General features: G+C 39.3%; 2 protein-coding genes across 3 annotated transcripts in view; one reads left to right on the top strand and one right to left on the bottom strand.

The window, feature by feature from the left end:
* The window catches only part of LOC111337981 (sodium/potassium-transporting ATPase subunit alpha-3-like), a 35,405-nt gene extending 34,611 nt beyond the window's left edge, over nucleotides 1–794 (bottom strand). Inside the window, exon 1 of the mRNA XM_088729047.1 lies at nucleotides 512–794. The gene's annotated coding sequence lies outside the window, so the exon portion shown is untranslated. The remainder of the gene's footprint in view (nucleotides 1–511) is intronic.
* A 124-nt stretch (nucleotides 795–918) lies between these two features.
* LOC111337972 (ATP-binding cassette sub-family C member 1) lies at nucleotides 919–23,657 on the top strand. 2 transcript variants are annotated; one of them, XM_088729041.1, is made up of 28 exons: nucleotides 919–1,051; nucleotides 3,691–4,029; nucleotides 4,666–4,768; nucleotides 5,294–5,355; nucleotides 5,984–6,112; nucleotides 6,909–7,133; nucleotides 7,706–7,886; nucleotides 9,048–9,302; nucleotides 9,478–9,543; nucleotides 10,257–10,394; nucleotides 11,024–11,164; nucleotides 11,559–11,646; nucleotides 12,141–12,213; nucleotides 12,713–12,839; nucleotides 13,035–13,211; nucleotides 13,765–13,932; nucleotides 14,662–14,745; nucleotides 14,880–14,973; nucleotides 15,633–15,877; nucleotides 16,818–17,330; nucleotides 18,040–18,239; nucleotides 18,541–18,667; nucleotides 19,337–19,438; nucleotides 19,669–19,815; nucleotides 20,203–20,361; nucleotides 20,841–21,007; nucleotides 21,544–21,738; nucleotides 22,532–23,657. In XM_088729041.1, the coding sequence occupies exons 2-28, from the start codon at nucleotides 3,767–3,769 to the stop codon at nucleotides 22,638–22,640; spliced, it is 4,338 nt and encodes a 1,445-aa protein (XP_088585167.1). In that variant the 5' UTR covers nucleotides 919–1,051; nucleotides 3,691–3,766; the 3' UTR covers nucleotides 22,641–23,657. The 2 variants fall into 2 exon arrangements, with proteins under 2 accessions (XP_088585167.1, XP_088585168.1); XM_088729042.1 differs by having other exon boundaries at nucleotides 925–1,051; nucleotides 3,765–4,029.
* Nucleotides 23,658–27,154: the final 3,497 nt, after the last annotated feature.

Below are 27,154 nucleotides of genomic sequence, written 5' to 3'. Positions count from 1 at the left end.
GCCGAGAATCGTTGCCAGCGCTGAAAGTGCTCTCAAGCAAATATTTTCAGAATTTTTGCTTCGGATTTATAGTCGCTGGAAGAGTTCTCGTTCCTCAAGCAAACGGCTAAATCGATTCAAAACACACCTCGCTACGAGAAGTCTGTTGTTTGTCAGATCATTGTGTGACAACGTAATACGGCGTGTTGTTGTGACAATTAAACAACTGAAAGACCTGCCCTCGTAGATTCATTCCGCGAATAATGATCAAGATATTGCAGGTTATATATTGCGCCGATGAGCAATCTGACTATGTTTCGGCTTTCCTCTCCCGTAGTATTGCAATGAAAAACAACCAATTACGGCTGCCAATACGGACATACATGTATCCGGACTTGAAACACAGAGACCTGAACTCGTTTCGATCCTTTGGCGACTTGACGTTAACGCACACAGAACAATTTCACTCAAAACGGTATTCCTAAACTTGTGTCTAAATGAAAGAAAACAAGAATTTTTATGCAACACTCACCGCGAAAGTCAACGTCTTCTTTATTTGCAGCTATATATATCACTGGTGGACTTGAACCGCTTGCTTACACAGTCGGGCGCAAAAATGAAATTGACAACTAAATGTCTTCCCTTGAAATCTACAACGGCACGATCAGCTAAGGTAACTGTGAAATGTAACTGGTTCACCTCAGGTGCAACCACTCAGAAAATCCTTATACAAAAGCAATATTCTCTGCGCCTCTACGACAATCCCGCCAGCTCCTCCTACCGTAAGATACGCGCGATCCGATGACCCGGGCGTAGCGATCAAAATACGAATGCACACGCGTTTTTCATACCGACTGATTAACGGAGCATCTTCGGCAATCTTCGGCGATGGCCCTAGTTCCGGATGTTTATCGACCACAGATCGATCGTTATGCGACTGTCAAAGGGTTTTTGAGAGGTAAACCCTGGACTCCTGACTTTCCTGACTGTGCAGCGTGAATTTTATATTTTTCCTATTCCGTCGCTGGGCGAAAGCTGGAAGGGAAAATTCTCGTGTTGGCTGCAGTTTCAGGTAAATTTGATTGGGTGTTTGCTGTCTTTCGTGGCTTGTAAAAAACGTGAACATTACATTGATGTGTACACAACACACGAGGCGTGTGATCATGATCGAAGTGATGAGTCACGCGTCCGCGGCGCCAAAAATGATTCAACAATGTTTGATTCATCACGCAGGGATCGTGCTCCAGCTAAACTTTACTTAGATGTATTTCAAAGTACTCCCTGCAATTGCCAAGCGATGGAATCGCAAATGAAAAAGATCGCTCAATTTTTGTTTTCTTTGGGTTATTAGTTTGGGGCAAGTTGCAAACCTCAGCTATTTTTTTTTTTTTACAGGTTAATGTTTCCGACCCCCTGCCCACCTGCAAATCTTAACGACTAGAAAAAATCACGAAAAATGCTTACCAAAAAACCCTTGTAGTCCTGTGAAACTTTTCATTTTCCTCGTTCTTAATTGTTGCTACTCTAATTAGCAGCCGACTGAAACCATTTTCCTTTTATTCTTTAAGAAAAATACATTTTCGATTTCTACAACTGCAAATCTTTGCATATTTTCTTATAAGTCGTCTTCCATAAAACCACGAGACCAGATTCTGTCGAGAAATCTTACAAAAGAAAGAAATCTCTATCAGAGATTCAGTCCCTTTGTTATTACAAATATGGACTGAAGCGTAATTTAAAAAAACTCAAAAAATTAATTTCCCCTCTAGTGTAGCAGGTGTTTCAAACAAGATTGAGTTGTGCATGTGTTTTTCAGTTTAATTTTGTTTGCATGAGACATACTTCATTAAAGGGTGTATTATCATTATGATTTTAGTATTTTGGATTAGTTAAATTACTGCAATAATTCTTCTGATTCCAGGGCCTATTTGTAAAATGGGTAGACAATGCTATCCAATGGATAAATCACTCTCCAACAGATAGGTGACAGCAAAACCTATAGCATTTATTCATTGGGTAAAGATTTATGCAGTGAATAGGAACATCTTACCTACCAACCACTAGGGCCAGATTTTTAACCTTGAGTTGCTGTTGAGTGTTATTTTTTAATTTTTTATTGCTTTTTTCTGATACCACCCTAAACCCAGACAATCCTGATATTTTTCAGTAGCTCAAAGATATAATTTAACAAAATCATCCCTACTACGGGTAGTCCACTTGCACTTTGCTTGATAATTCATCACAAATTCATAGTAGATAATCAATAAACAAGACGTAAATTAAAGTGTTTTCCATGGTGCCATGTAACAGGTTACAAATGGCCTCAAAATACCATAAGAACAAATAGACCAAACACACGTCACAACCGAGTGTGTCAATGATTCATGTTTTTATGATATTTTGACTTCTTCAATAACTCAACAGCTGCACAGCAACCTTAAATCTATTTGTTAATTAGATGTAAGTGTAAGTACCTTTTTGTAAAATTTATGGCCAGGCCTAGCTATTATCCTGCCAAAAGATATATTGTGTCTTGGTATTTGTAAAAATCTTGTTAGGGTGCCATTCCATGAAGAAAGCATAAGTTTCTAAGGGAAACTAAAAACTTCCCAAAAGGTTTCTCAAAGCTGAATAAGTATTTCTCAAAACCAAAACCCTGCAGTTAGTGATAGGTACTAAATAAAAAAGATATGACAAGGTGTTTGAACAAGATAAACACAACCAAGAATAGCTGATTTCTTTTCCAAAAAACAAAACAGATTTTCAAAGAGCAGCAACTGAAAATCAAAGAGGATTAAAACCAAAATTTGGATTATAAATACTGATTGATCAATCTAATGAATGACCAAAACTAGGAAATTAAAAAACCTGAGAAAAAAACTCTTTAATTTCTTCACAGATTTTTACATGTAATTGTTACTCAATATGCTCACTGTCTGGTATGCTATTGACTGAATTTTAATACATGTTTTTAACACTATCAACTAAATTTTTAGCATTGCTATTTGTGTGTCTTGGCAAGAACAGCAATTATTTTTCAATTAGAATAAACTTTATCACCAATTTACCTCAAAACTCACGAACAACCATGGTGCTTAATCATTTCGAACCTAAGAAGGAGAGAAAGCGGCTTATAATGTGGTATATTTCAGCATGTTCCATTGAGAGGCCTGTGTTTGACATCTGACGTTGTATGTTTGTTGTATCCTTGAGCAGATTACTTTAATTATTCTCAGAATGCCTCCGTTAGAGTCCACCCAAGGATACAAATGGAATCTGTGTCACACTGGAATTCGGCCCCCAACAGATTTGGATCCCGCTCCAAATCCACTAGTAGATATTGACCCCCCTTCACAGATTTCGACCCCACTACTAAACTTTCCTTTAAAGTATCGTTTGTTTTATACAACCCTAACCCTAAACCCTAATGCTATATAATACTAACCCTAAATCCTAACCCAGTAACCCTAACTCTAAACCCTATCCCTAACCCTAACCCATGTTTTCCCTTAGTTTGTTGGGGGGGTCCAAATCTGCAAAGGGGGTCCAAATCTAGGGGAGTCCAAATCCACTCAGACACTAGCTGGCCAGCACTTTGTTGGGAAGCCCGGTGAAAGACTTTACCTTACCATACCTATTTCAATTGATACATTAGGTGAATTACCAGTATACAGAAAATTTGAATAAACACATCTTTTTTTCTTCAAACAGCTCTGACTCTCCATTTGGGACAGACTGAAACACTTTGTGTTGCATAAATTTTTGTCTGAATTTCCACCTCTCAGCCATGACAGAAGGCGAAAGAGATTTGATAGTGGTAGCAGTTCAAATACATAAACCTAATGAAGAAGATGACCTTGAGGCAGAGGAAACTGTGAACACTTCTCCAGATGTCTCGGCACAGCTGTCTGTTGAAATTGGAGAAAAGTTTGAAATTCGTGGGAGAAATGTTGACTGGTGGCTCTATGTAAAAAAGGTGGACAGCGGAGAAAGCGGTTACATTCCTAGCACATGTGTGGTGCCGCTGAAAGATGATTTGACACAAGAAGAGTAAGTTAGAAATATATTTTGTTGTATCTCTGAGGTAATGGTATACAGGTGCACTTTGATTGGTCAATTTAGAAGACTGTTTTAACTGTTAGTACAGCCCTGCTGAGTGTGAGGCCCAGTGGCATCATGGTTAGTGCACTCAAGATACATGTATGCATGCAATGTGACACCGTGGAAACTTGTGCTTACAATGTGCACGTACAAGCAAGACTAATTAATAGATTTAATCTAATTGCAATTTAGGGAAATAATTTGAATATACCTTGTTATATTATATTACAATTACACAGCTAGGCTGAATTTAGATACCCTTTAAGTTATCTCTTAATTAATACCACACCACATTATTGATAAGTTTTTCTGTAATTTATTATACTGTATAAAATCCATCTGTTCAGAAGGACATAGACTGTATAAAATCATGCCTGTGTAAAAAACAACAATTTAAAAAGTGTCTTCTATACCCCTTGCCTTTTTCAAAGGAGTTTTTCAGTGGACTGGAGCATAATTATTATAATTGAACCTTTTTTTTGTTGCCAGAAGTAATTTTTACTGATAACAGGCAATCACCAACAGTATTTTTTATTTGCTGATTTGTTAAATTTAAATACTTTTAAAACTTTTTGCTCTTCAAAGGGAGGATGAGATAGCAAAAGGGGCAGAGCTGACTGCAGCTCTGGTGAATACTGCAGTTGACCTGAAGTTTTTTCCTGAGGCACCAGTAGAGGCTGAAAACAGAGTAAGCGGAGTTTTCATGTTCTTTGAAATCTTTAACAAACTTTTTGGCATTTTCCATTTTGCCTTGTGCACATGAACAGAGCCCACGTGCATGTATCATTTTATCAAATTGAATGTTTCTGATGAATTCAGTCTTAGAGGATGGATTAGAGGACTTTTGTTTGCGGTTTACACAAACATGTATTCTAGGTTTTAAAATGTGGGTCATGGATAATCATAGAGGATGTGTTCTAGAAAGTTTTATTTTTTAGATCTTGTTAGTTGTGAAATTTGGCAAGTTTGTCCAGAATTAGTATGGTGCAAAAATTGATGAATGGGGGGGGGGGGGGGGGGATAAAGGTCACCCTAAACTATTCTAACAATTTTTCCTTGTCCAGGGTACTATACATAACATAAAGATCACAATGAGAGTCATAGAATTTTATCATAGAAGAGGTTTTTTTAGTGAGAAGATATGACATATAATTTATATTTTGCCTTTCTTTATCTCTCTCTCTCTCTCTCTTTCTCTCTCTCTCTCTTATAGAAACCATGCCCAGAAGATTCTGCAAACATTTTTTCCAGGTTGGGATTTATGTGGCTCACAAGGTAATTGCAATTCTGCAATTAACACATGTTTTGAAAATAAATTTGAAGTTTGAAAGTAGACAATTAAGCTGCAAGATTTTCCCCAACCTTGTTAATGCCGTTGGGTACAGTTAAGTCCTCATAGGGCAGTGCAGTAGTTTATCAGCATGAAAATAATAATCACTGAGGGCCCACTGGAGGTTTAGTTTAGTTTAAGTTTAAGTTTAATTCATTCACCACAGGAATGGCAGGAGAAAGGAACAGAACTTTCGTTCCAATTCACACCTACCCCTTTTTTACCCACCCATCCCACCCCGGGGAGGACATTCATCACACAGTAATCTCGTGTGTGGGAAATTAACGTCTCCTACCCCAACCCTGCAGGAGATGGGACCTCCATTTATCGTCCCTATCCAAGAAGACTAGAAAGTCTAACCATTTGCAGATATTATTACAAAGGCAGCACTTTCTTCTCAGTTAATTAAAGACCCTGAGTGTTGGTCCGGCTGGATTTGAACTCACGACCTCCTGTACAACAGTCCAGCACTCCACCAATTGAGCTAACCGGGAGGCGGTTTTATTTTTTAGATAAGGTGATAATTAAATGAGTGTTGGAGAAATTCCTCCAATTCTAACACATTCCTGCTAGTTTGATTTTTAAAGGTTTCAAGAGGCCTCTGACAGATGCAGATTTATGGGCTCTGAACAAAACTAACAGATCATCAGCAGTTGTTCCACCTTTTCTCAAAAAGTGGAAGGAAGCAGAAAGCTCTATAAGGTGATCTGCAAATTGATAAGTACATGTAACGAGATCTGGAACCTTGTCTCGTTTTCAGCTTAAGAGTAGCAGAACTGTTGATAATAAATTATTTGTAGCTACTGTGACAGTCATGGTTTGTTTCAAAAGAGTGTTATGATACCCAAAATCAAAGTACTGTCAGTAATTAATTAATAAACTTCCACCTCAAATAGGCACCCTTGTAGAAAGGAAAAGTCAAAAAGCACCCATCCTTGAAAATAATCCTGCTTCCCTCTTCTCCCCTCCCCCCCCCAAAAAAAAATAGTTTTACCGGTTTAAATTTATTTAATTTTACTGCCTGTGGTACTTTTTCACGTTTTCTTATGGGTAGTTATCATTAATTTTGTTGCAATTAGTATTTTCTGAAAATAGGAAAAATTGAACAGGTACCTACCTTGAGGTCACCTCTGAAGGTCAAAAAAATTTTGTTTAGCGCAGAGGGTGCTAAATCGAATAATTATGATAATTGGGATGGACTTTCAGAACAAACTCTGAGGAAGTTGTCACAGTGAGCCGTTGGAAACTCTGCCGATAAAATAGGCTAAAAATGACAACTGAAGGGCAGGAAATTAAGAGTGACTCAGTCCTGCTTGCTTTTAGTTTTGCATCTGATTGGCTGAGAGGGCACGTAAGTTTTGCTGACCAATAACAAAGCAGAACAATGTAAAACTAATGCAAGAAGTGCAGATTACTTTTCACAATCAGCGAAAGTGATAAAATTATCATGGTTTATCTCACAAAGAGATTTATAATAACGAAAAACGTTTTGCTTCAGAGCTTCAGAAAGTTCTCAAACCACAGAGCCCACTGACAATGAAAAAGCTGAGCTAAAACCAAATGATGCTGAAGATGTCAAGTTTTCCTCCGAGAAGAAAAACAAAGAAAAGAGACCATACCTAACAAGAATCATGTTTGCGCTTTACTGGGATAAACTTCTACTGGCATTTGTTTTTAAAGTGCTTAATGACTGCATTCAGTTTGTACAACCTGAACTATTAAGGTAATTTAGCTGTCTGTAAGTTGATAACCTTTTTTTTTCTTATTTTTAGAGGAGAAATATTAAGAAACGATCTTATTTTTAACCCGTTAACTCCCGGAAGTGATTAACTTGTAAGTTTTCCCTACAATATCCATACATTCTCCAGCAAACGTCTAATGAGAATATACTCATAGTTATCATGTAAAGTTGTTTTCTAACACTAAATTCTCAAAACTAATTAAGGGCTCCGCACTAACGGTAGCCAACTAGCTGTAGACTAGTAGAAATTCAGTTTTGACTTGTGGCTTTCGATTTCCACTAGCCAGTTTGGCTAGTTTAAGCAAACTGGCATTGTCGTAACATCTAATATGACGCTACCCACTTTACTAATAGGTTGAAAAGTTAGTGTCGAGCCCTGCTAATTTACAAGGAAATTTGTTATTAATAATCATATCTTGGCAGTAAGGGGGTTAAAAGCATTTTTGAAAAATTAGGACAATGGAAAATTGCAGTCCAGTAGCATTAAGCTGTGGCTTAAAAATGAACTGTCATTTGTCAACCCATGAAAATTATTATCTATTCATTCATTTCAGGTTGTTAATAGGTTTTATTGAAGATAAAGATAACACTGAAACATGGCGTGGGTACGTCTATGGCGTCAGCATGTTTGTAGTTGCATTAGTGCAGTCTATTTGCCTCCAGCAGTACTTTCACATCGTCACAGTGCTTGGGATGAAGATTAGAACAGCTGTTATAGGCATGGTGTATTCAAAGGTACTGTACCACTTATGTGTATTGCAGAATTGCACGTGCGTGACTCGCGTGTAGTTCCCGCGTATTACTCGCGCCAAGCACGCACACCTCGTGTCACCACTCGCAAATACCTGTTGTAAAAAATGGGCACATAAGTATGAAGTGATATCCATGTTATGTGAAGTTAAAATGAAATCAGCTTATGAGTCACAAAACCCATTCAGCTGGTACTTATTACGGTTTTAGAAGCAACGCGCAACTATGAGTATAAGAACCCAAAAGCTACTTTTGTTATTATTATTATTATTATTATTATTATTATTATTATTAATTATCAACTTTATTTAACGAGGGTAACACGGGTCAGTGCTTCAACTGAGTAACTAGTGGCCCTCAAACTACATTTATAAAACAAAGTTAAGTAACAAAATACATGTAAAGAAAGGAAGTTTTAGACAGTGTAGGTATGAATAAGACTAACAATAGTAAACACTATTGTTAGTTTTTACTATTGTTGCTGAAAGTATCTTTTAGTATCGTGCTGAAAGTGTCTCTCACGAGTGAGCGCAGCGAACGAGTGAGAGATACTTTCAGCACTCGAAGATAAAATTCGTATCCCCAAGCGGCCATGTAATATCCTCTATTTACACTTATAAAAATATTCTTACAAGGTATATCTACAAACTATAATTACAATAAGAATACAGCTGGGGATAGGTCGAGCGAAAAGAAAGTTATGAAATGTTGGATTAGCATAAAACTGTGAATAAAATTAAGTTTCAGTTACGCGAAAATGATCAACGTCACTGGTATCTGGTTAAAAATGTCTATAAATAGCCTTTCTAGATGAGCCTTTCTAGATGAGCCTTTCTAGATGAGCCTTTCTAGATGAGCCTTTCTAGATGAGCCTCTCTAGATGAGCCTTTCTAGATGAGCCTTTCTAGATGAGCCTTTCTAGATGAGCCTTTCTAGGTGAGCCTTTCTAGGTGAGCCTTTCTAGATGAGCCTTTCTAGATGAGCCTTTCTAGATGAGCCTTTCTAGATGAGCCTTTCTAGATGAGCCTTTCTAGGTGAGCCTTTCTAGATGAGCCTTTCCAGATGAGCCTTTCTTTCTTTCTGTTGACTAACCTCACCAACCCCAAAATTTCCCGGCTCCTAACATTTTCTTGTCTTACCTTTTAGGCACTCCTCCTGAACAACACCTCACGTAAAGAATCAACCGCGGGAGAAATGGTGAACCTTATGTCGGTTGATGCACAGCGACTAATGGATCTCCTTACCTACGTGAACATCTTGTGGTCTGGTCCACTTCAAATTATTGTATCGTTGTATTTCTTGTACAATACAATGGGCCCATCAATTCTTGCTGGTGTTGGCGTTATGCTGCTACTGATACCTTCCAATGTTCTTGTGTCGCGACTTTCGCGAAAGCTTCAGGTACAGTACGCGACCGATATCCAGCCATCTTGACGTCATGCTTGGTCAATAACCCATATATATTATCACATGAAATGGGGCTATTCTTGTTTCTTTTTTTTTTTTTTTTGGATACAATTTTACAGTGTAGCTTTATCTAAAGGTTAACTTACTCTGTATTCGTTTCTTTTTGCAGGTGAAACAAATGGGAGCCAAGGATAAACGAATCAAAATGATGAATGAGATTTTAAATGGAATTAAGGTAGACAAGTAGAGAGTCACTCCTAAATTTGAAGTGATGACTAAAAATGTTACACTACTGCAGGGGTTTTATTGAAGGGGTGGGGGGGTGGGCACCGGTCAAATTGACCAGTCGTGAGGAAGGTTTTGCCCATCAAGAGGAAAGTTTGTTTGATGAAGAAGTTCAGCTATAAAGTTTTGCCCGTCTGTGAAAACCAGTCGCCCTTCTGCTAAAAGCATTAATGAAACCTCTGCACTTGTGGCTGTTGTTTTCCGTGCATGTTCAGGCATTTTTAACGTTCCCAGTTGCCGCGATGATCAAATTCGTGCATCTCGAAGTCGAGGAAAATATTCGGTAATTACGCAAAACTGTGCAAATTTTCCGCAAAGAGAGCAGATCGCACTTTCTTACGTAAACATGGGGAAATGTCAAAGGAAAAGTTTATAGAATAACCAAGGTATTATGCGCACTCTGATTCGTTCGTTTATTACACTGATAAAGCTGTAGCTATTTGTTTAAAACAAAAAACCGCAGTTTCTATCAGTTTAACGGCTATATAAACCACTAAGTTTGTCGAGAGAACGATCATAAATGTAGTAAACAGCTCGACTTCGGTTCGAGATTTAACAATTTTGCTCAAGGGTTAAACAATGTACCCGCAACAATGCGTGTCTATTTTAAACCAATTTTGTGACTTGTATAGTCAAATTTATTAACCCAATTTTTCCCCCTAGGTCCTCAAACTTTATGCTTGGGAAACGTCATTTATGGAAATGGTTTCTAAAGTGCGGAAAACGGAGCTGCGTCATTTGAGGAATTTCTCTTACCTGAATGCGTCATTCGCCTTTACTTTCACTTGCGCACCATTTCTGGTGAGTAATACACAAGAGGTAACGATAAAATTAACAATGATAATATTAGGGACTTTAAGCAGTCACGACGGCAACGCCACAAAAGACGTCGATTAAAAAATGAGTTTCTACTTTTAGTTAGAATTTCCAAAATGGCTGTATGTGTTTACCGTCTCATAGGGCGCCAGACCTCAAACTCAACATTACGCATAAAAGCAGCGTTGAGTTCCAAATGTAAATTAAAATAATTTGCTACCGCGGTTTCGCTTCGCAGACGACGCAGATTTTGGTGATTTCACGTTGTTGTTTTGCAAAGGACGGCTAAGAAATGTACAAAGCTTTAAAACGCACGTGCTGGGCTATTGTTCTGCCAATTAGATCTATTGTTTTTCGACGTTCTCGTTGCCGTAGCCGTTGTGGTTTGCTTAAAGCCCCTAATGATACAATGAAAGTACATGTAGCGGACATTCCACGAGGACATTCCTCTTGTTCACCTGCTTGCAGGCGTTACACTGTAGGTTGCGTTTTCAAGCGTGACACTAAGCCCGGCGAATATTTCAGTTATCATGAGAAATGCACGCCCAAAAACCAAACCGCGCTCCGAAGGGCTTATATCACTTTTACTTACTTTGCACTATTTCGCTTTTCAGGTTTCCCTAGCTACCTTTGCCATCTATGTAATGACTGGCAATGAACTGACTGCATCTAAAGCTTTTGTTGCAATTTCACTCTTCAACATTTTACGCTTTCCGCTCGTCATGTTTCCAAATGTGATCATCAGCTTGATCCAGGTATTTAGATATTTGCTCAAATTGTTGTCTTTTATCTGCTGATAAACTTTCCTTTGGAGTTTACAGTAGCAGTGCTTTAAGTTGCATCTGTTTTAATTGCCATAGCTAGGAAATTCCCAGTCTTGCGATCTGTGTTAGGCTATCATTTGCCAAGAACTAGTGCTTTTCAATAGAGCTTCAGTGGTCAGAGGCCGGGTAAAGTGAGAGAAGCATTTCCCGTTTTGTCGTGAGCTGTTTAAGCCTTAAGACTTCCCGTGAACCCCCATAAATGTCGCCAGCTACGTCGTTTCTTTCAAAGTCACGCGATGTGGTCAACAGAATCGCAATCTTTACCATTGCTATTGTGGGTGTAGTTGTTGTTCAGTGTTGATTGATTCATTTCCTGCATCGCTAGGCACGAGTTTCCATCGTGCGCCTGACAGAATTCCTTTTCCTGGAGGAACTTGATTCAGAGAATGTGGTGAAGACCATGCCGGAACACAGTGAGTGTTAACAATCTTTAGAGCGCTACTCGGATAAGTGTCGTAAAAGGTAAACGTAAAGTCAGAAATCGAGCCGAGTGGCACATCCCGCTAAAACTGATCTCGGTCTCTGTAGCATAAGAGGACCAAGAGATGGAGGCGCGAGTTTTCTTGTCCTGTGGGGTAAAGCTTTACCGAAACCAGCTAGACCCGAATTAAATAACTTAAGAATAGACGGTGAAAGACTGCATGTGGCTATTGGTAGGGCACACTCTTTATAGCTTTGAAGAGAACTAGAGATTGCATAAAGATGCTAGAAGGTAGTGTTGCAGAATATTTTGGATATATCAACAAAGCTGAAATGGTAAATTGGCCACCGTAACGATTACAAAAGCTGACGTTTCGAGCGTTAGCCCTTCGTCGGAGGCAGTCACCACTAAAATTGCCCTTTTTATAGTCATGTCCACAATGTTATTTTGATTTTTGTAACTCCTTGTGCGATTCATAATTTGTAGTTAGCACACAAGACATCCACGTTGACAATGGAACATTCAGCTGGGACAAGAGCAGCAAACCAGCTTTAAAAGAGTGAGTTGCTGTTTCCTTTTTCCATCTTTTATTTTTAAAGAAAGATCAGCCCTCCAACCCCTGCCTGTGTTATTGACTAAGGAAGAAGTAAATACACTTGTTTGAAAAACAGAGCGAGGTTAATAAGTTGCGAACTTGACCAGAAAAACCCTGCTAAGGACAGGGATTGTTATGTAGCAAAACGTTTACGTACCCAAAAATTGCAGAGTAAATTCAAAAAACCCTCGTGGTTGCGTTTTTGGTGCTATTTTTTTGCCAAAACTGCCAGAAAACAAACATTTGCCGAGATTTTACGAAGTTTGAAAATCGGCCACAAACACATTTTTTTTTTTTCTTTTTTGTATTCACGGGATCAAAACGGGCAATCCTAAACTAGCAAGATGAAATGCCTCCGGTAAGCGGTCAGAAAACAGGATTTGCTCTATCTCAGCCGCTCGCTGAGCCAGCTTTATAGTAAATATCATTACTTATTTTGAATCTGTTGTTGTTTTTCTCACAGTATTAATGTCAACATTCCGAGTGGTTCTTTGGTTGCCGTAGTTGGTCAAGTTGGCTGTGGAAAATCTACTCTGCTCTCAGCTCTTCTCGGGGAAACTGAGAAAGTGGATGGAAGAGTATATGTCAAGGTGGATATATACATCTTTTCAACTGAGTTCCAAGTCCGTATTGAAAGTTACAGACTGACATGTTTCCCAATAATTTAAGGCGCGAGAAGTTGGGCAAAAAAGAAAATTCTCGATTGATTGTCATGTTATGTTTTACAGGAATCTAAATTCGACCAGTGCATCAGTGCATATTGTAAACGTTGCTTTGTTCTTTAGGGATCAGTGGCCTATGTACCTCAACAAGCATGGATCCAGAATGCAACCCTAAGGGAGAACATTTTATTTGGAAGAACTTTTGAATCCAAACGTTACGCTAAGACAATCTACACGTGTGCACTACAGACTGACCTCGACATCCTGCCCGGTGGAGATCTCACAGAGATTGGCGAAAGGGTAAAATTAACAAAACGTTTTTCTAGCCACATTACTTAAAGTCGTAAACATGGCTTTCTTTTATTATCGAGACTTTTATTATTTCCTGTGATAATAGACTCTCTGTACATGAATTGTTTTCTTTCACATGTTTTAGTTTACTACGTAGTCGTTGTAAAGTGTGCCACTGAAATGAGTGGAAGACATTCATGCGCTTTTCAGTTTACTCTTAGCCTGCTTGCAGCGATAGTTTGTGTTTTCAAGCGAGAGATTCATTGCGGTCGCCATATTAGACGGGTGGAAGATTTGGGACGAGTGTCAAAGCGAGGGGAAGGGGGGGAATGGGAGTATAACCAGAAAAACCGCGGTCTTTCTCCCCTTCGCCCCTCCCCTTTGCCCCTCCCCTTCGCTTTGTCACTCGTCTCAAATCTTCCACCCGTCCAATATGGTGACCGAGAGTTCACCCCGCTGATTCTCGCACCTGCAAACTCAAAATACGGCCTACAAGCAGGCTTATTCACTCTCGCCAACAAAAAAAAAATAAATAAAAATGCAGACTGCTCTCATTTTTTAGGGTATAAACCTTAGTGGTGGACAGAAACAGCGTGTAAGCCTGGCCCGTGCTGTTTACTTCAATGCTGATATCTACTTGTTGGACGATCCACTCAGTGCTGTGGACTCACATGTTGGAAAACACATATTTGATAAGGTCATAGGTCCAAGGGGGAAGCTTAGAAAGAAGGTCAGTTCATTTTGCGTCACTGTGTGAGTGTGAGACCAAAATGGCGTGGTAAAGGCTTAGTTACTTAAAGTGGTTTGTTAGCTAGGTAGCTGACCAGTACGTGCAGTGGTTAGTTGGTAAGCGAGCGAGTCTGTCAGATAGTTGGCTTGTTAGTTTATTTGTTCATTGTTTGTTTGTTTCTATGTTTCTTTTTCTTGTGTTTTTAAGGGAGGAGATCTCTGGAAGGGTGTTTCAAGAGATATTTTACCGAAATGCACTTAGTGTACCCCGGTTTTATAGAGACAGATCTTGACTTAAAAGGCTAAAAAAGTTACATGATTTAAAGAAAAACAATTATGTTGTGTGTTGTGGCTGTTTTTGTAAGTTCCCTCCGAAATGGGAGGGGAGGGAGAGAGGAGTAAGATGGGGGTGTGGGGCAAGATAGCAAATTTGTATACACGCAGTTATCATACCCGCCATCATGAAGACGATCTATACCAAACATTGTGGTAGCGTGGACTTATTAAAAAATTATAGTAATCATTTCAAGTCATTTCAAGTAGATCTAGTGACTGGATGGCTTTATGGGTGAAATAAGTGAAATCGAACTCCGATAAAACCTATACTTTCGTAGCAGACTTATCTTTCTAACCAGTGGCAAGTATCGAAAGGAAAGGACAGAATGTTCAAAAAGATTCTCTCTCCTTTAAATGTAATCAAATTCTATATTTGTGTTGTCGCCTTCACTAGACACGTATCCTTGTCACACACGGGATTGCCTTCCTTCCCCAAGTGGATCAGATCATTGTCTTACAAGATGGCAGAATATCAGAGGTTTGTTTGTTTTTTTGTATGTTTTCTAACATCTTCCAGCGCCTTCATACGATGGATATCACAAATTTTGAGTCATGTGGGCTTCGCAGTAGAGTGACAGATGACTACAGCAACTGAACATTCTGTTTACGCAGGTCGGCACTTATACCGAGCTGATTAAGAACAAGGGCGCTTTTGCCGAGTTTTTGAAGACATATGCCACGGAGGAACAGACCAAGCTTGAGTATGGTGGGTAAAACGCCGAGCTGTGGTTGTTATGATCCTTCTACCCGTCCTCTACTTCTACATTCTTCTTCCTGTACTCAGCTGCCGCAGACGCAGACCCAGACCCTGCTCGTGCTCGTCCTTTTCCTTCTTTTCCTTGTTCATCATCTCCTCTTTCTCCTCTTTCTCCTCTTTCTCCTCTTTCTCCTCTTTCTTCTCGTTCTTCACTCCCACACCATGTTCTTGCCCTTCTATTCTTGTGACCTCTGTATCATATCCTTTGCCTTCCCTCTCTCCTCTCTTTACCTTCCCTCTCTCTTCTCTTGCCTTCTTCTCTTTCCCAGTTCGCTTTGCTTTCGCCTCCTTTTTCTCGACCCTCCCCCTCGCGATTTTGAACTGGAAGAAACGCTTAAGTCCCGAAAAACGTCAGAATGTCAACCACTCAACTCATTTTAAAAGGAGATTTTAGAGATTTGTCGCAACTTTGTGACAAAAAAAACGTCCTTTCTTAGGATTTAAACTAAGACTTTCTGTTTTTTTTTTTATCAGACGCTCTTCCAGTTGAGCCTCAGAGAGTTTGTTATTGAAATAGGCCACCATATCTATGGACAAAATTTCTATGACTATACAATTATGCATCAACAGGATGGAAACAATTAATTTCATTTGTTTTCTCGGTATAGCCGAAGACCCTACTCCAGAGATAGTTATCGAAGACATGGAGGAAATAGATGGACATTCAGGTTCAAGAATGAGCCTTGAGAGACTTGAAAGTCATAGTACTCGTCCAGACGTCCAACGTCTGAAACGAGCAGAGAGTATGTCGGTGATCACGGTGGACACTGCAGATTTAGACTGTCAGTTTACAAGACCAGATCAAGAGCAGGCTGACAGGATGATTGAAGAAGAGAAATCTCAAACTGGAAGGGTAAGATTTATGTTCAGATGATTCTTTTGGCATCAACTTGATTTGCTAAAGAAGGACACATTAAGGTCAAAGGAAACAAATAATTATACACAGGCTTCAAACAGAGTTTGAAGAAAGGCTGATAGTTTCGAAAGAAACTGTTTGGGGCTGCGTCGGTGGGAGTAACGAAATAATTTGGATATATCAACAAAGTTGAAATGGTAAATTGGCCACCGTAACGATTACAAAAGCTGACGTTTCGAGCGTTTGCTTTTCGTCGGAGCGAATAGAGGAATTGTGGGTTGTGTGTGCTTTTAAAGGCAGAAAATGGAGCTGCGTTATTGGTGGGAACATGGAACCGAGAAAAACAAGAGTAAATTAGTGGAATGAAAAGCGTTCGTTGATCCCTGCGGGATTTAGACTGCCGGTTTTAAAGATTAGCTTTTGTTCAAGATTTTTACAGCTTTCAGTGCTACCTAAGTGTAAGGAAAGACCGCGGATTGCCATATGTTGCTTAGAATGATTAGGTAATTTAAAATGTCTAGTGACTGGTTTCGTTGTGGAAGTTTGCAATTCTCTTCGAGTTTGAAGAGAATTGCAAACTTGTCAATAATATCTGGAAAGAGTATTAAAAAGAGATAAAGTTCTTGTAGAAAAGACGAATTAGGCTGACATGTTATTATCCCAAAGGAAACTTCACATGATCTTAATTTTACGGCAAAGAAGATGTTAACATGTAAGCCGTTAGCTGAATTTATGTAGATCATTTGGCCCAGCGTTTTGCGAGTACTATCGGAGTATTTCCAACGTAAGAAGACTCGATAATCGCCTTGTCATAAATTGTCATGGTTTCGAAAAAGTCGGGAAAAAGTCTTGAATTTAGAATAAAACCTTTGAAGATCTACATGATAAACCAAGTTTTCGCTGGAGGTAATAAATCTTAACATTCTTTTTTTTTCAGGTGAAAATGAAAGTGTTCTGGGCTTACGCAAAGTCCCTCACAGTTCCCCTCTCCATTTGCGTCGTACTTTTCTTAATTTTGGCAGAAGCTGCCTCGGTCTCTTCGGGTATTTGGCTCGCCAGGTGGAGCTCCACAGATGTAACCTCAGATGACGAACGCGATCTTTTTCTTGGTGTTTACAGTGCCTTAGGCGTGTCCCAGTGCGTGTTAGTGCTGTTGCAAGCTTTGGCTCTGGCGACTGGAACGATAATAGCGTCCCGTCATCTTCATCAAAGAATGCTGGACAACATTATGCGCTCACCTATGTCTTTCTTTGAGACCACCCCACAGGGAAGAATCATGAACCGCTTCTCTAAGGACATCAGTGGCATTGATGATATGGTGCCTAGGAGCGTTTCATCGTTCCTGAGGACGTTCTTCGCCGTCATCGCCTCTATATTCACGATAAGCTTCGCCACACCAATATTTTTGGTTATCATTGTCCCTCTGGGAGTGCTTTATGTTTTCATACAGGTGTGTCACAGGTTATTGTGTTATGTTCTGTGGTGGGACATCATACCTTTACGGTGCCTCTTCCATCCCAGAAGTGTAACTTGTTGTCGGAAAACTGTGAGGGAAAACTTACGAAGCGCTACGGGAGATAATCCCTACGGCTCGTAAACTGGCATCACCTTTATCGTAATCACTAGTCTGTAAGGAACATGGGAAACATTCCCATACATCTCAGGAAAACATCTCGGGGATGCAACCGGGTTACCAAGCAATTGAAATATTGTAATCAGTTATTTTGTATTCTTCGCTGGATTAAAAATAAAACAAAAACAAAACAACCAGACGTTACAACTTTCAGTTGAAGTCGGGTTTCAATCCTTTTGGAGATATCCTAAGAAATGGTATTGTTTAGTATATACTTAAACAGTGAATATACTAGTATATACTAAAACAGTGAATAGCGTTGAAGGCGCGTACTAATTGGCCACTCGAACTCCGAATATCCTTTGGTATTCATCTCTTGCGGGATTTGCGCCCGAAAATGTTGTAATCGTTGTAGGAATAAAGGAGTTAAATCATCTTTTTTCGCAATGTCAGTATTGTTATCTCACTGTTTTAGTTTGTACTAAAAAACTATTCACCTCAGTGTCAGTGACTAAGTAGCACCACCAGCCACCTCCATTTTGGCGAGCAGTTGTTAAGTAAAAGTAAACTGTTCTCCTTTTTGCAGAGAATATACGTGGCAAGTTCACGTCAGCTGAAGAGAATTGAGTCTGTCAGTCGATCACCAATATACAACAATTTCCTGGAGACCATTAACGGAACCTCCACCATCCGAGCCTTTGCTCAGCAGCAACGCTTCATACAAGGCAGCTACGCCATTGTAGATGAGAACCAAGCGTCCTACTACCCTTCAATATCATCTAACAGGTGACTATAGTGATGGCGGAAGTATAGTAAGTACTTCCTAGACCGTTTTTCATGTCAGGACTTTGTGGTTTTCGTGTGTTCTATGCTAATTTTTCAATCCGAACCACTTTCCCTTTTTTTCGATGAAAACTTTTAGTTCTTATATATCTGAAAGAAAGCGATGGTTGTAATAAAATTCCCTTATTCATTATTTCACTCATTCCTCAATCTATTCAGCTGTTTATTCACACAGTGAATCAATCACTACCTCCCTCCCTCTCTCCAGTAATCCACGTGAATTTATTTAAATATTTCCTTTCAGGTGGCTCGCTATTCGTCTGGAATTTATTGGTAACTTGATGATCTTTTTCGCCGCTGTTTTCGCTGTCGTGAGCCGCAATTCTTTACAAAGCGGTCTCGTCGGCTTGTCCGTTACGTATGCCTTGCAGGTTAGTGGTTAGTTGACTGTCGTGGTGCTAAATCATAAAAAAGTGACAATAGTGGCCATTGATATCTGATTGTTTTGCAATCGTTTCATGGGAACAATTCTAAAGCGAATGTCCTGAAGTGCTGCTGTACTGTTCTGGAATCCTCATGCAGTGCTATCTATCCAGCGTCTCTGGCAGTTGGTTTGTCTTTTATTTGAGTTTTCCGATTAGCACCTTATTGGTCGCTTGTTTCCATGCAGGTCTTGGGAACTAGCGAAAGTCGTGATCTGCTTGAACCAAACAAACGTATCGAAGCAAATCAACACTGGGTCAAGTACAAATTTTAAGATACAAAGCTAAATAAGAAACTGAACAATAGGATTTTCATAAGTTCAAAATTCATTGATTTTTATCACTTCGACGGGTTTAATACGAACCAACATAACGATCATCTCTCAGTTGGCTTGTTAGACTAGTTGGTAGAACTTTGCACCGCTATCGCAAAGGTCATGGGCTCAAATCCCTTACGGGCCTGAAATTTTTTCAGGCCTTGTTTCCACTACTACAAAAGTAGGGTTTTTTACTGCGAGGATCGCTTTCATACATTTTAAAATTGTCCAGCTAAAAAAAAAATTCTTAAAAAAGATTTTTAAAAATCTTTAAACAGTAGCACGCTTTTCTTGTTACAAGGTTACCCAAACGCTTAACTGGATGGTACGAATGAGCAGTGACCTGGAGACGAACATTGTATCGGTGGAACGAGTCAAGGAATACTCAGAGACGCCGACTGAGGTTTGGTTGATCTTTTAACTGTTGGGGGAAGAGCTCCCTGCCTTGTGTAAAATTTTCCTACTGTTTTATCGAAGATAATCATGGCTATGTTTCGTCTGGTATTAAAACGTTCAATAAAGTGACCAAACGGATCATGAAAATTTCAAAATTGTACCTCACCCTCGAGTATCATATCTTTACTTGGATGTGTTTCTATATACTGTTGCGTTATGGTATGGATGCTTTTTCAGGCTGAGTGGATTGTTCCAGATAATCGACCCCCAGAGGAATGGCCCGAGGCGGGAAACATCGTCATAGAAGAGTTTGACTTAAAATACAGAGATGGTTTACCTCTTGTGCTGAAACAGATCAACTGTGATATTAAACCTGGAGAGAAGGTGTGTTAATAACATGCTGTCCAACTAAAGGAGGACAGCATATATGTACCGAGAAATTCGACAGTTTCATAGCTAATGGTTTGCGATCTTTTTGTATCCCGGTGGAGATATCATAAACACGCAGCAAATGTATCATACACACGGAGTGAATTAGCGTTATTTACTTTAACACAAAAAGTGTTTTATTTTCATTTACTATTTAATTGAGATCGCGAGAAAACGGAGAAGGGGTCAATAGAAAGCCTTCATCCTTCAATAATTTCCGGTTGCCATTTTTTCCCTTTTTTTTTTCCGCTAATACTATCGAGACAAGATTTCCAGTGACAACTGCACTTATCACGGAAACCTTTCTTTCGTTTTTACTTACGATGTTTACTTACATTTCAGGTCGGCATCGTTGGGCGCACAGGTGCAGGCAAGTCAACTCTTACTTTAGCCTTGTTTCGTATTCTTGAGAGAGCAGGTGGAAGGATTGTCATCGATGGTGTGGATATCGCCAAGATTGGACTTCAGGATCTGCGGTCACGGCTCACTATTATTCCACAGGTAGGCAAATATATTTGGGTAATATATAGAGCCCTGCATAGCGAGCGTAGATCAATGAACCTATGTCGCTATGTTGACAAAAGTTGAGGGTGACAAGCTATTGAGGCTTTGACACAAGAGATTGCGTTTTGATCTCTTGCTTTGATATCACTGATGAAATATTTTTTAAATATATTGCCGATTGTTTCTTGAGGAATTTCGGTTGTACAGTAGGACTTTCCGGAAAATAGAAACTGTTACATTAGAAGCCAGGATCTTTAAATTACATTTTCTGCTACGCACTGCCTATCGTTAGCATCCCCTTCGTTATCTCTGTTGTCATCAAGAACGTCATCGTAATAAATGACATCATTGATGACGTCATCTTCATCGGTGATGTCATCATAACCATTATCACTCTTATTGTTATTGTAAATGAAGTATAATTCAGTTATGGTTAAATCACAGTTTTTTTCTGATTTTGTTGTTGTTTACTGAAGGATCCAGTGCTGTTTTCTGGAACATTACGTGTCAATTTGGATCCGTTTGACAGTCACACGGACGAGGAGCTTTGGACAATTTTAGAGATGAGTCACTTGAAGAACTTTGTGTCAGGACTGGAAGAGGGCCTTTTACATCCCGTGACTGAAGGAGGCGAAAATTTGAGGTATTTAGTTTGACACAATTGGTGTTGAGTCCAATAAACATAAACTTTGCTTTGCTAAAGATCAACACCACTTTCTTTCTTCGACCTTGTGCTCACTTTCCGCCCCCATGGGATCCTGGGAAACTTACTGGCCGAAGGCAAAGCAACCAGCGGCCGTAACAATTGGTAAATATAAACCTAGAATGACAGATTCGAACAACGCCTGAAATTCCGAGGAAGAGTTATCTCCGACCCTACGAACATCGGCATGTCTCTTTTGCCTTTGTGGCTGAGTTTTAAAACTACAAGCTATGTCATATTTTCTCAGCCTGTCTTCCGTTTCTCTCAGTTAAGAAAAAGGCTATTTCCATTTCTCAAGTCCACTGCTTAAAAACGAAGTAAAGTCTAAAGCCTTTGATATGGAAGTGATTTTTGTATCTTCGTGTACACAAACCTTACTGTATCTGGAGTTCAGCACTCAGCAGAAATGTTGGGATTTTTCAGATCAGCTTTTCTTAATATCCTTCGATATTTGGCAATTTGTGTCATTCTTTCAGTGTTGGTCAGCGGCAATTGGTGTGCTTAGCGCGTGCGCTGCTCCGTAAAAGTAAGATCTTGGTTCTAGACGAAGCCACGGCCGCAGTGGACCTGGAAACTGATGAACTCATCCAGCAGACGATCCGGCAAGAGTTCGCCGACCGCACAGTGTTCACCATTGCTCACAGGCTCAACACCATCATGGACTATACAAGGTACAATACTCCCCAGTTGATATTTCTCTTTGCCCCCGCCACTTGTCTTCTCATATCTTGATGCCGTAAAGATGGAACTTTTTTCGGGAGTGAAATGATGAAGGGAGACGTATTGGAAAAACTCGCTCGCTGGCCAACTCCCTTGGGTTCTAGTCTAGTCTAGAAGAGGAGATTTTCAACCACAGCTATAGTATCTTGACAGATACCAACTGCCTTGTAAACAGCACACTGACACTCCAATAGTCCTTTTTACAGTTGTGGGCTTGGTGGCCAAGCCTTTGAAGAGGAGTGAGGCTTAGGGTGACCTTGTTATGATAGAGATGTTGCTGCTTTTCAAATGCAAATTACTTTGTTATCATGCTAACTAGATACAGGTCTCTATCACAACAGGGTCACCCTTAGCCTCACTCCTGTTCAAAGGCTTGGCCACCAAGCCCATAACTGGAAAAGGGACTATTGATGCCCAGTTTTGGCAGGTGTGACAATAGGGGGTACTTAACCGTGCCTACTCTTCACAGTTCTTACTCTAGGATCGTCAGAAGCTGCGTGCATGCATGATCCACCAGGCTTATTCAGTGGTTAATATTGTAGATTGCTTCATGGAAATTCAGCTGAATTCTCATTTCTTGCCTATGGCTTTTTCGGTTTCCTCCCATCAAGGTGATACTCAGGAAATGGGAATCTTCAGGTCGCATATCATTTGGATGAAAACTATAATTTATGTGTTATATTTTCTCTTCTTAAGGACAGAGATCTTAATAGTGATGTTTGAGTTCCCTGTTTTCTCTTGTAGGATCATGGTGCTGGATAAAGGTTTCATGATGGAGTTTGACACTCCACAAGCACTGTTGACTCAACAGGGAATCTTCTACAAAATGGCTCGTGACGCTGGGCTGGCTTGAGAAGCTAGACACGTTGTGATGGCATCGCAAAGCGAGAGCGTGTTTCTGAAGGAGACTGGGAAGAATTGCTACATAGGTATTGGTTGTGACCCGATGCAAGATGCACTTGTGTTATTACTGACTTTTTAGAAAGGATATTTTAAACAATATTAATTAACGAAAAAAGAAAAAGGAAATAATATCATCGATCCGGGTCCTTGCAGACAACTCGACTTGAATTGTGTGTAGTTCAGTTGATCTCTAACAGTGTGTTTATCTGTCAATTAGAAACAATTGTATTGCGTTTTTGCTTTCGAATCGCCTTTTCATTTCATTTCATTTCATTTCAACTCATATCAACATCTGAAATTGCATTCGCAAAATTTATCCCTCCCATCTCCTTACCCCCATCCCTCCGTCCCTCTCTATATATCACTTCCCTCCCGCACTTCCCTTATTCTTTGAGCATTTATTCAAGGTTTTATGCATTTAGTTGCTTTGTTGTTAACAGGTCAGGTTTTTGTCGGCGAGATTTATTGCCAGACATAACACCCTCTCTCTCTTTATCTTCATCTACCCCATTTTATTTTGTTTGCTTTTGGTGGTGTGGTGTTTGAAGGAGTCCTAAACTGACAATAGAGTTAGTGTCAGACACAAACTATATTTATAAATGAACTTATTTTATTCAAATATCCAGAGAACATAATTATTCAAATGCAATCTTAGTATGACACGTTCCCAATTCACGTGGTCATCCTCACCGTCCTTATAATGCAAACAAACATGCGTTACATTCCTTAGCATTTTCAAATCCTTCAAAGCTTTCTCTGTTACAGTATTTCACACAAGGAATTAAAATTAAGTATACTGTCTACAAAATGTGGTTTATAACTAATAACTGTGGAACTTGTACTAGAATATAATATTAAAGGAACACAACTTTTGGTTTACTTTTACAATTAAAACATTAAAAAAATCTGTAGGAAAAAAAATGCTGATTATTTGTGAAACTACTGTTATTAAGCCTTGGAGGAAACATTTAAAGCGTTGATTTACTCCACCTCATCGATTATTAGATAAATAAGTTTTCATAGGAACAACTTATCAAGTTGAAGTCTTTAAGCCCTTTAATCAACTAATAAATTCTCCACGTTGTCTACATACACTTTCTCAGGACCAAAAATTCAAGAATGTTTTCAACATCAGTGAGGTCTCTTTGTAGTGATCGTTTCCTAGATTCTCATGACTTTCACTCCTGAGAATATTGTGAGGAGAAATATAATTCCGATCAATCTTTGGGCCTAAAAGTTTAACCATTATATCAAGAGATGAAAATTATAAAAGAAATAAAAAAAAAATAGAAAAAAAATTAAAATTATTATTTACAGATATTGCAAAGTTCTTTGCAAAGCTCATCATGGCACAACCACCATGTTTATCTACCCAAAAAACTGTATATTACAATGTGATTGGTTTTCTTTTGCTGACGCTTAGCACTCTTACTTCAAAATGCAGTTGGTTATGTGTCTACATACAATGTTATCTAAGCTGATAGGTAAATCGACTAAATACGTGTTAACGTTGACTCTAATCTTTTGGTTTAAAATCAACCCATATGATAGTTTACCAGTTTTGTTATTCATTTTGTGTAAACTATGCGCATATTACTCTCGAAAGTGTCTTCTTTTTAACCTTTTCAGAAAATTATATTTATGAAATCATCGATAGCGCATCTTAGATCTATTTAGTTTTCTCTTTCATATTTCTCTATTTCTATCCTTTTTTGCCGTCTTCTTTTCTCTCTTTCTTTGCGTTAATAAAATGAACCCTTACAAATTTGCACTCTGTAATCATTGTTTGTCAATATCATCCCTATTTCAATGGTGAGCGAAAGTCTATGACCAGACACTTCATACATTGCTGTAAGACAAAACTGGCCATCTATAGTGTGCAATGTTAAATCATCCCTTCAAACTAAGTCGGAACTGTGATGCTCTTGTTGTAGCAATCAACAATTTTACGAACCTTTTCCTCTAGGACAATAGCTTCAATATTTTTGTGCCTTGGGGAACTAAAGATCTCAATTATTTTGGGCAATGACTCACTCACTAATATTAGCAGAATTCTTATAGCAGGTTCAGCATTAACACTGTTTTCAACAGAGAATAAGACAAACCTAACAAAGCCGAGGGAAAAAATCATCTTTAACAGCAATTTGCAAATCATCTTTACTTTAGGCATAAGCTTCGCGCATGCTCTGTCGAAAAGCTCCTTTGGAATGACCACCACATGTGAAGAAATAGACTCACGGTTAGTTTCCTCTCCTGTGACTACAATTTTCTTTTTGTAAAGTCTATATAGCATTAAGCCAAGTTCCTGCTATTTATTAGTAAAGGAGCTATTGCTCTTCGCTAAATATTAAAAGATAAGAATGAAACAGGGCAAGTATGGTGGAGTTTTATCTGAAAGACTGGGGGAGGGGGTGGGCTGGCTCAGATCATGGCGTCCCAGAAACCCACAGCAGTGAAGTATAGTACTTCATTACCAAGGGCAAGGACTACTTTTGACTTAAAACTTTCAGCACGGTAATTCAGCTGGGTTATAGCAATGGTAGAACAGGGAGATGTTACAGAGGCGACATAACACACTGTCAAGAACATAATAATAAGTAACAAAATAGTTACTGGAATCCCAAACATAGATATAGCGAGAAAGGAAAGTCCTCTGAGAACAAATGATGGAGAAGTTGAGCAGTGTAAAGCAAAATAAAGCCGTGTGGCGCGAAAAATATTCTTCATAATTTTAAGTAAAATTCGAGGGCTGTTGCCACAAATGGTGGGTTATCCGTTGAGGGAATAACAAACCTTGACATGGCAACTTAAGTTGATTATTGCAGCAAGTAAAACATACATCATCGGCACACTCTAAGTAAACATATGCAAATAACATATGTATGATGCACGATCCTCGCAGTAGAGAGCGCTATTTATGCAATAGCGAAAATCAGACCTGAAAAAAATCAGACCTGTACGGGATTCGAACCACTGACTTCTGCGATACTAGTGCAGCACTCTACCAATTGAGCTAACAAGCCAACTGGGAGCAGGCCGTTAAGTTGATTAGTAATAAACCCGTGATGATAAATCAGATACGATGAATATATGAAGTTCATATATTTTGAACTGCGGTTATAGATACGTATGATGCACGATCCTCGCAGTAGCGAGCGCTATTTATGCAATAGCTCAATTGGTAGAGCGCTATTTATGTTAGCTCAATTGGTAGAGCGCTGCACTAGTATCGCAGGGGTCAGTGGTTCGAATCTCGTACAGGCCTGATTTTTCTCAGGTCTGATTTTCGCTATTGCATAAATATCGCTCTCTACTGCGAGGATCGTGCATCACACGTATCTATAACCGCAGTTCAAAATACATGAACTTCATATATTCATCGTATATGCAAATAACGTCGACCATAAAAAAAGATGCAAATTATCAGATAACAACAGAAAGTAATAATTATTATGAAATTTTCGATGCTTTTTCTATTCCCCTTCATGGCGACCACAAAGACGAAAGGTGCACATGGATAGAACAAGAGAAGCAGGAGAAAAAAACAGGACAGATCAAACAACCATCCACCTTAATTACCTTACACCATGTGTCCCTGGATGGGCAAGGGGTAGGGTAGAGGGTTTTAAACGTCTCTATGCCCCTCTCTGAAAGATCGTCGAGTAGGCTCGTAAAGGTAACGTAGGGACTTATTTGGGATCATTATCAATAGCTGGGAACAGACCCTTATATAGAACTACCATGACATTTTATTCAAAACCCCCTTATGTAAATCATCATCGCTACGTAGCGACAATATAGAGGTACAAATATAAAACCCCTGGATTTCAAGCACGGTTCTGACCTTCACGATCGACGATCGACGATCGATATCAACATCTGCGCGCAGACCCCTAGTTGTAACATTTTACCATCGCAATAAACAACTGGACACACGTTTAACATGGATGTGACATTTTAAGTTCAATTAATCAATATCAACATCTGGGCACAGAATACGCACTGTATGTAAAGAGTTACGATCAACACAGACCCCTAACCGTAAGATACTAAGATAAGTAGCAACATCTGCCTACAGCTCATCATGTCAGACACATTGATTAAAACCCGTGGATGTAAGAAACAACGAACAATATCAACATCTGGGAAAAGCCCACTCGTGTAAGACACACTGATATAAACCCCTGAACGTAAGGAGCAACGATCAATATCAACATCTGGGCATAGCCCATTCGTGTAAGACACACTGATATAAACCCCTGAACGTAAGGGGCAACGATCAATATCAACATCTGGGCACAGCCGATTCGTGTAAGACACATTGATGTAAACCCCTGAACGTAAGGAACAACGATCAATATCAACATCTGGGCACATTCTTTCATATAAAACACACTGATATAAACCCCTGAATGTAAGACCCCTGATTGTAAGAACCCCTGATTGTAAAAACCCCTGATTGTA

Source organism: Stylophora pistillata, chromosome 7 (genome assembly GCF_964205215.1).
Source record: "Stylophora pistillata chromosome 7, jaStyPist1.2, whole genome shotgun sequence".
NCBI classification, from domain to species: domain Eukaryota; kingdom Metazoa; phylum Cnidaria; class Anthozoa; order Scleractinia; family Pocilloporidae; genus Stylophora; species Stylophora pistillata.
The sequence above is the reverse complement of the archived record's forward strand: the minus strand, read 5'-3'. Positions and strand labels throughout refer to the sequence as shown.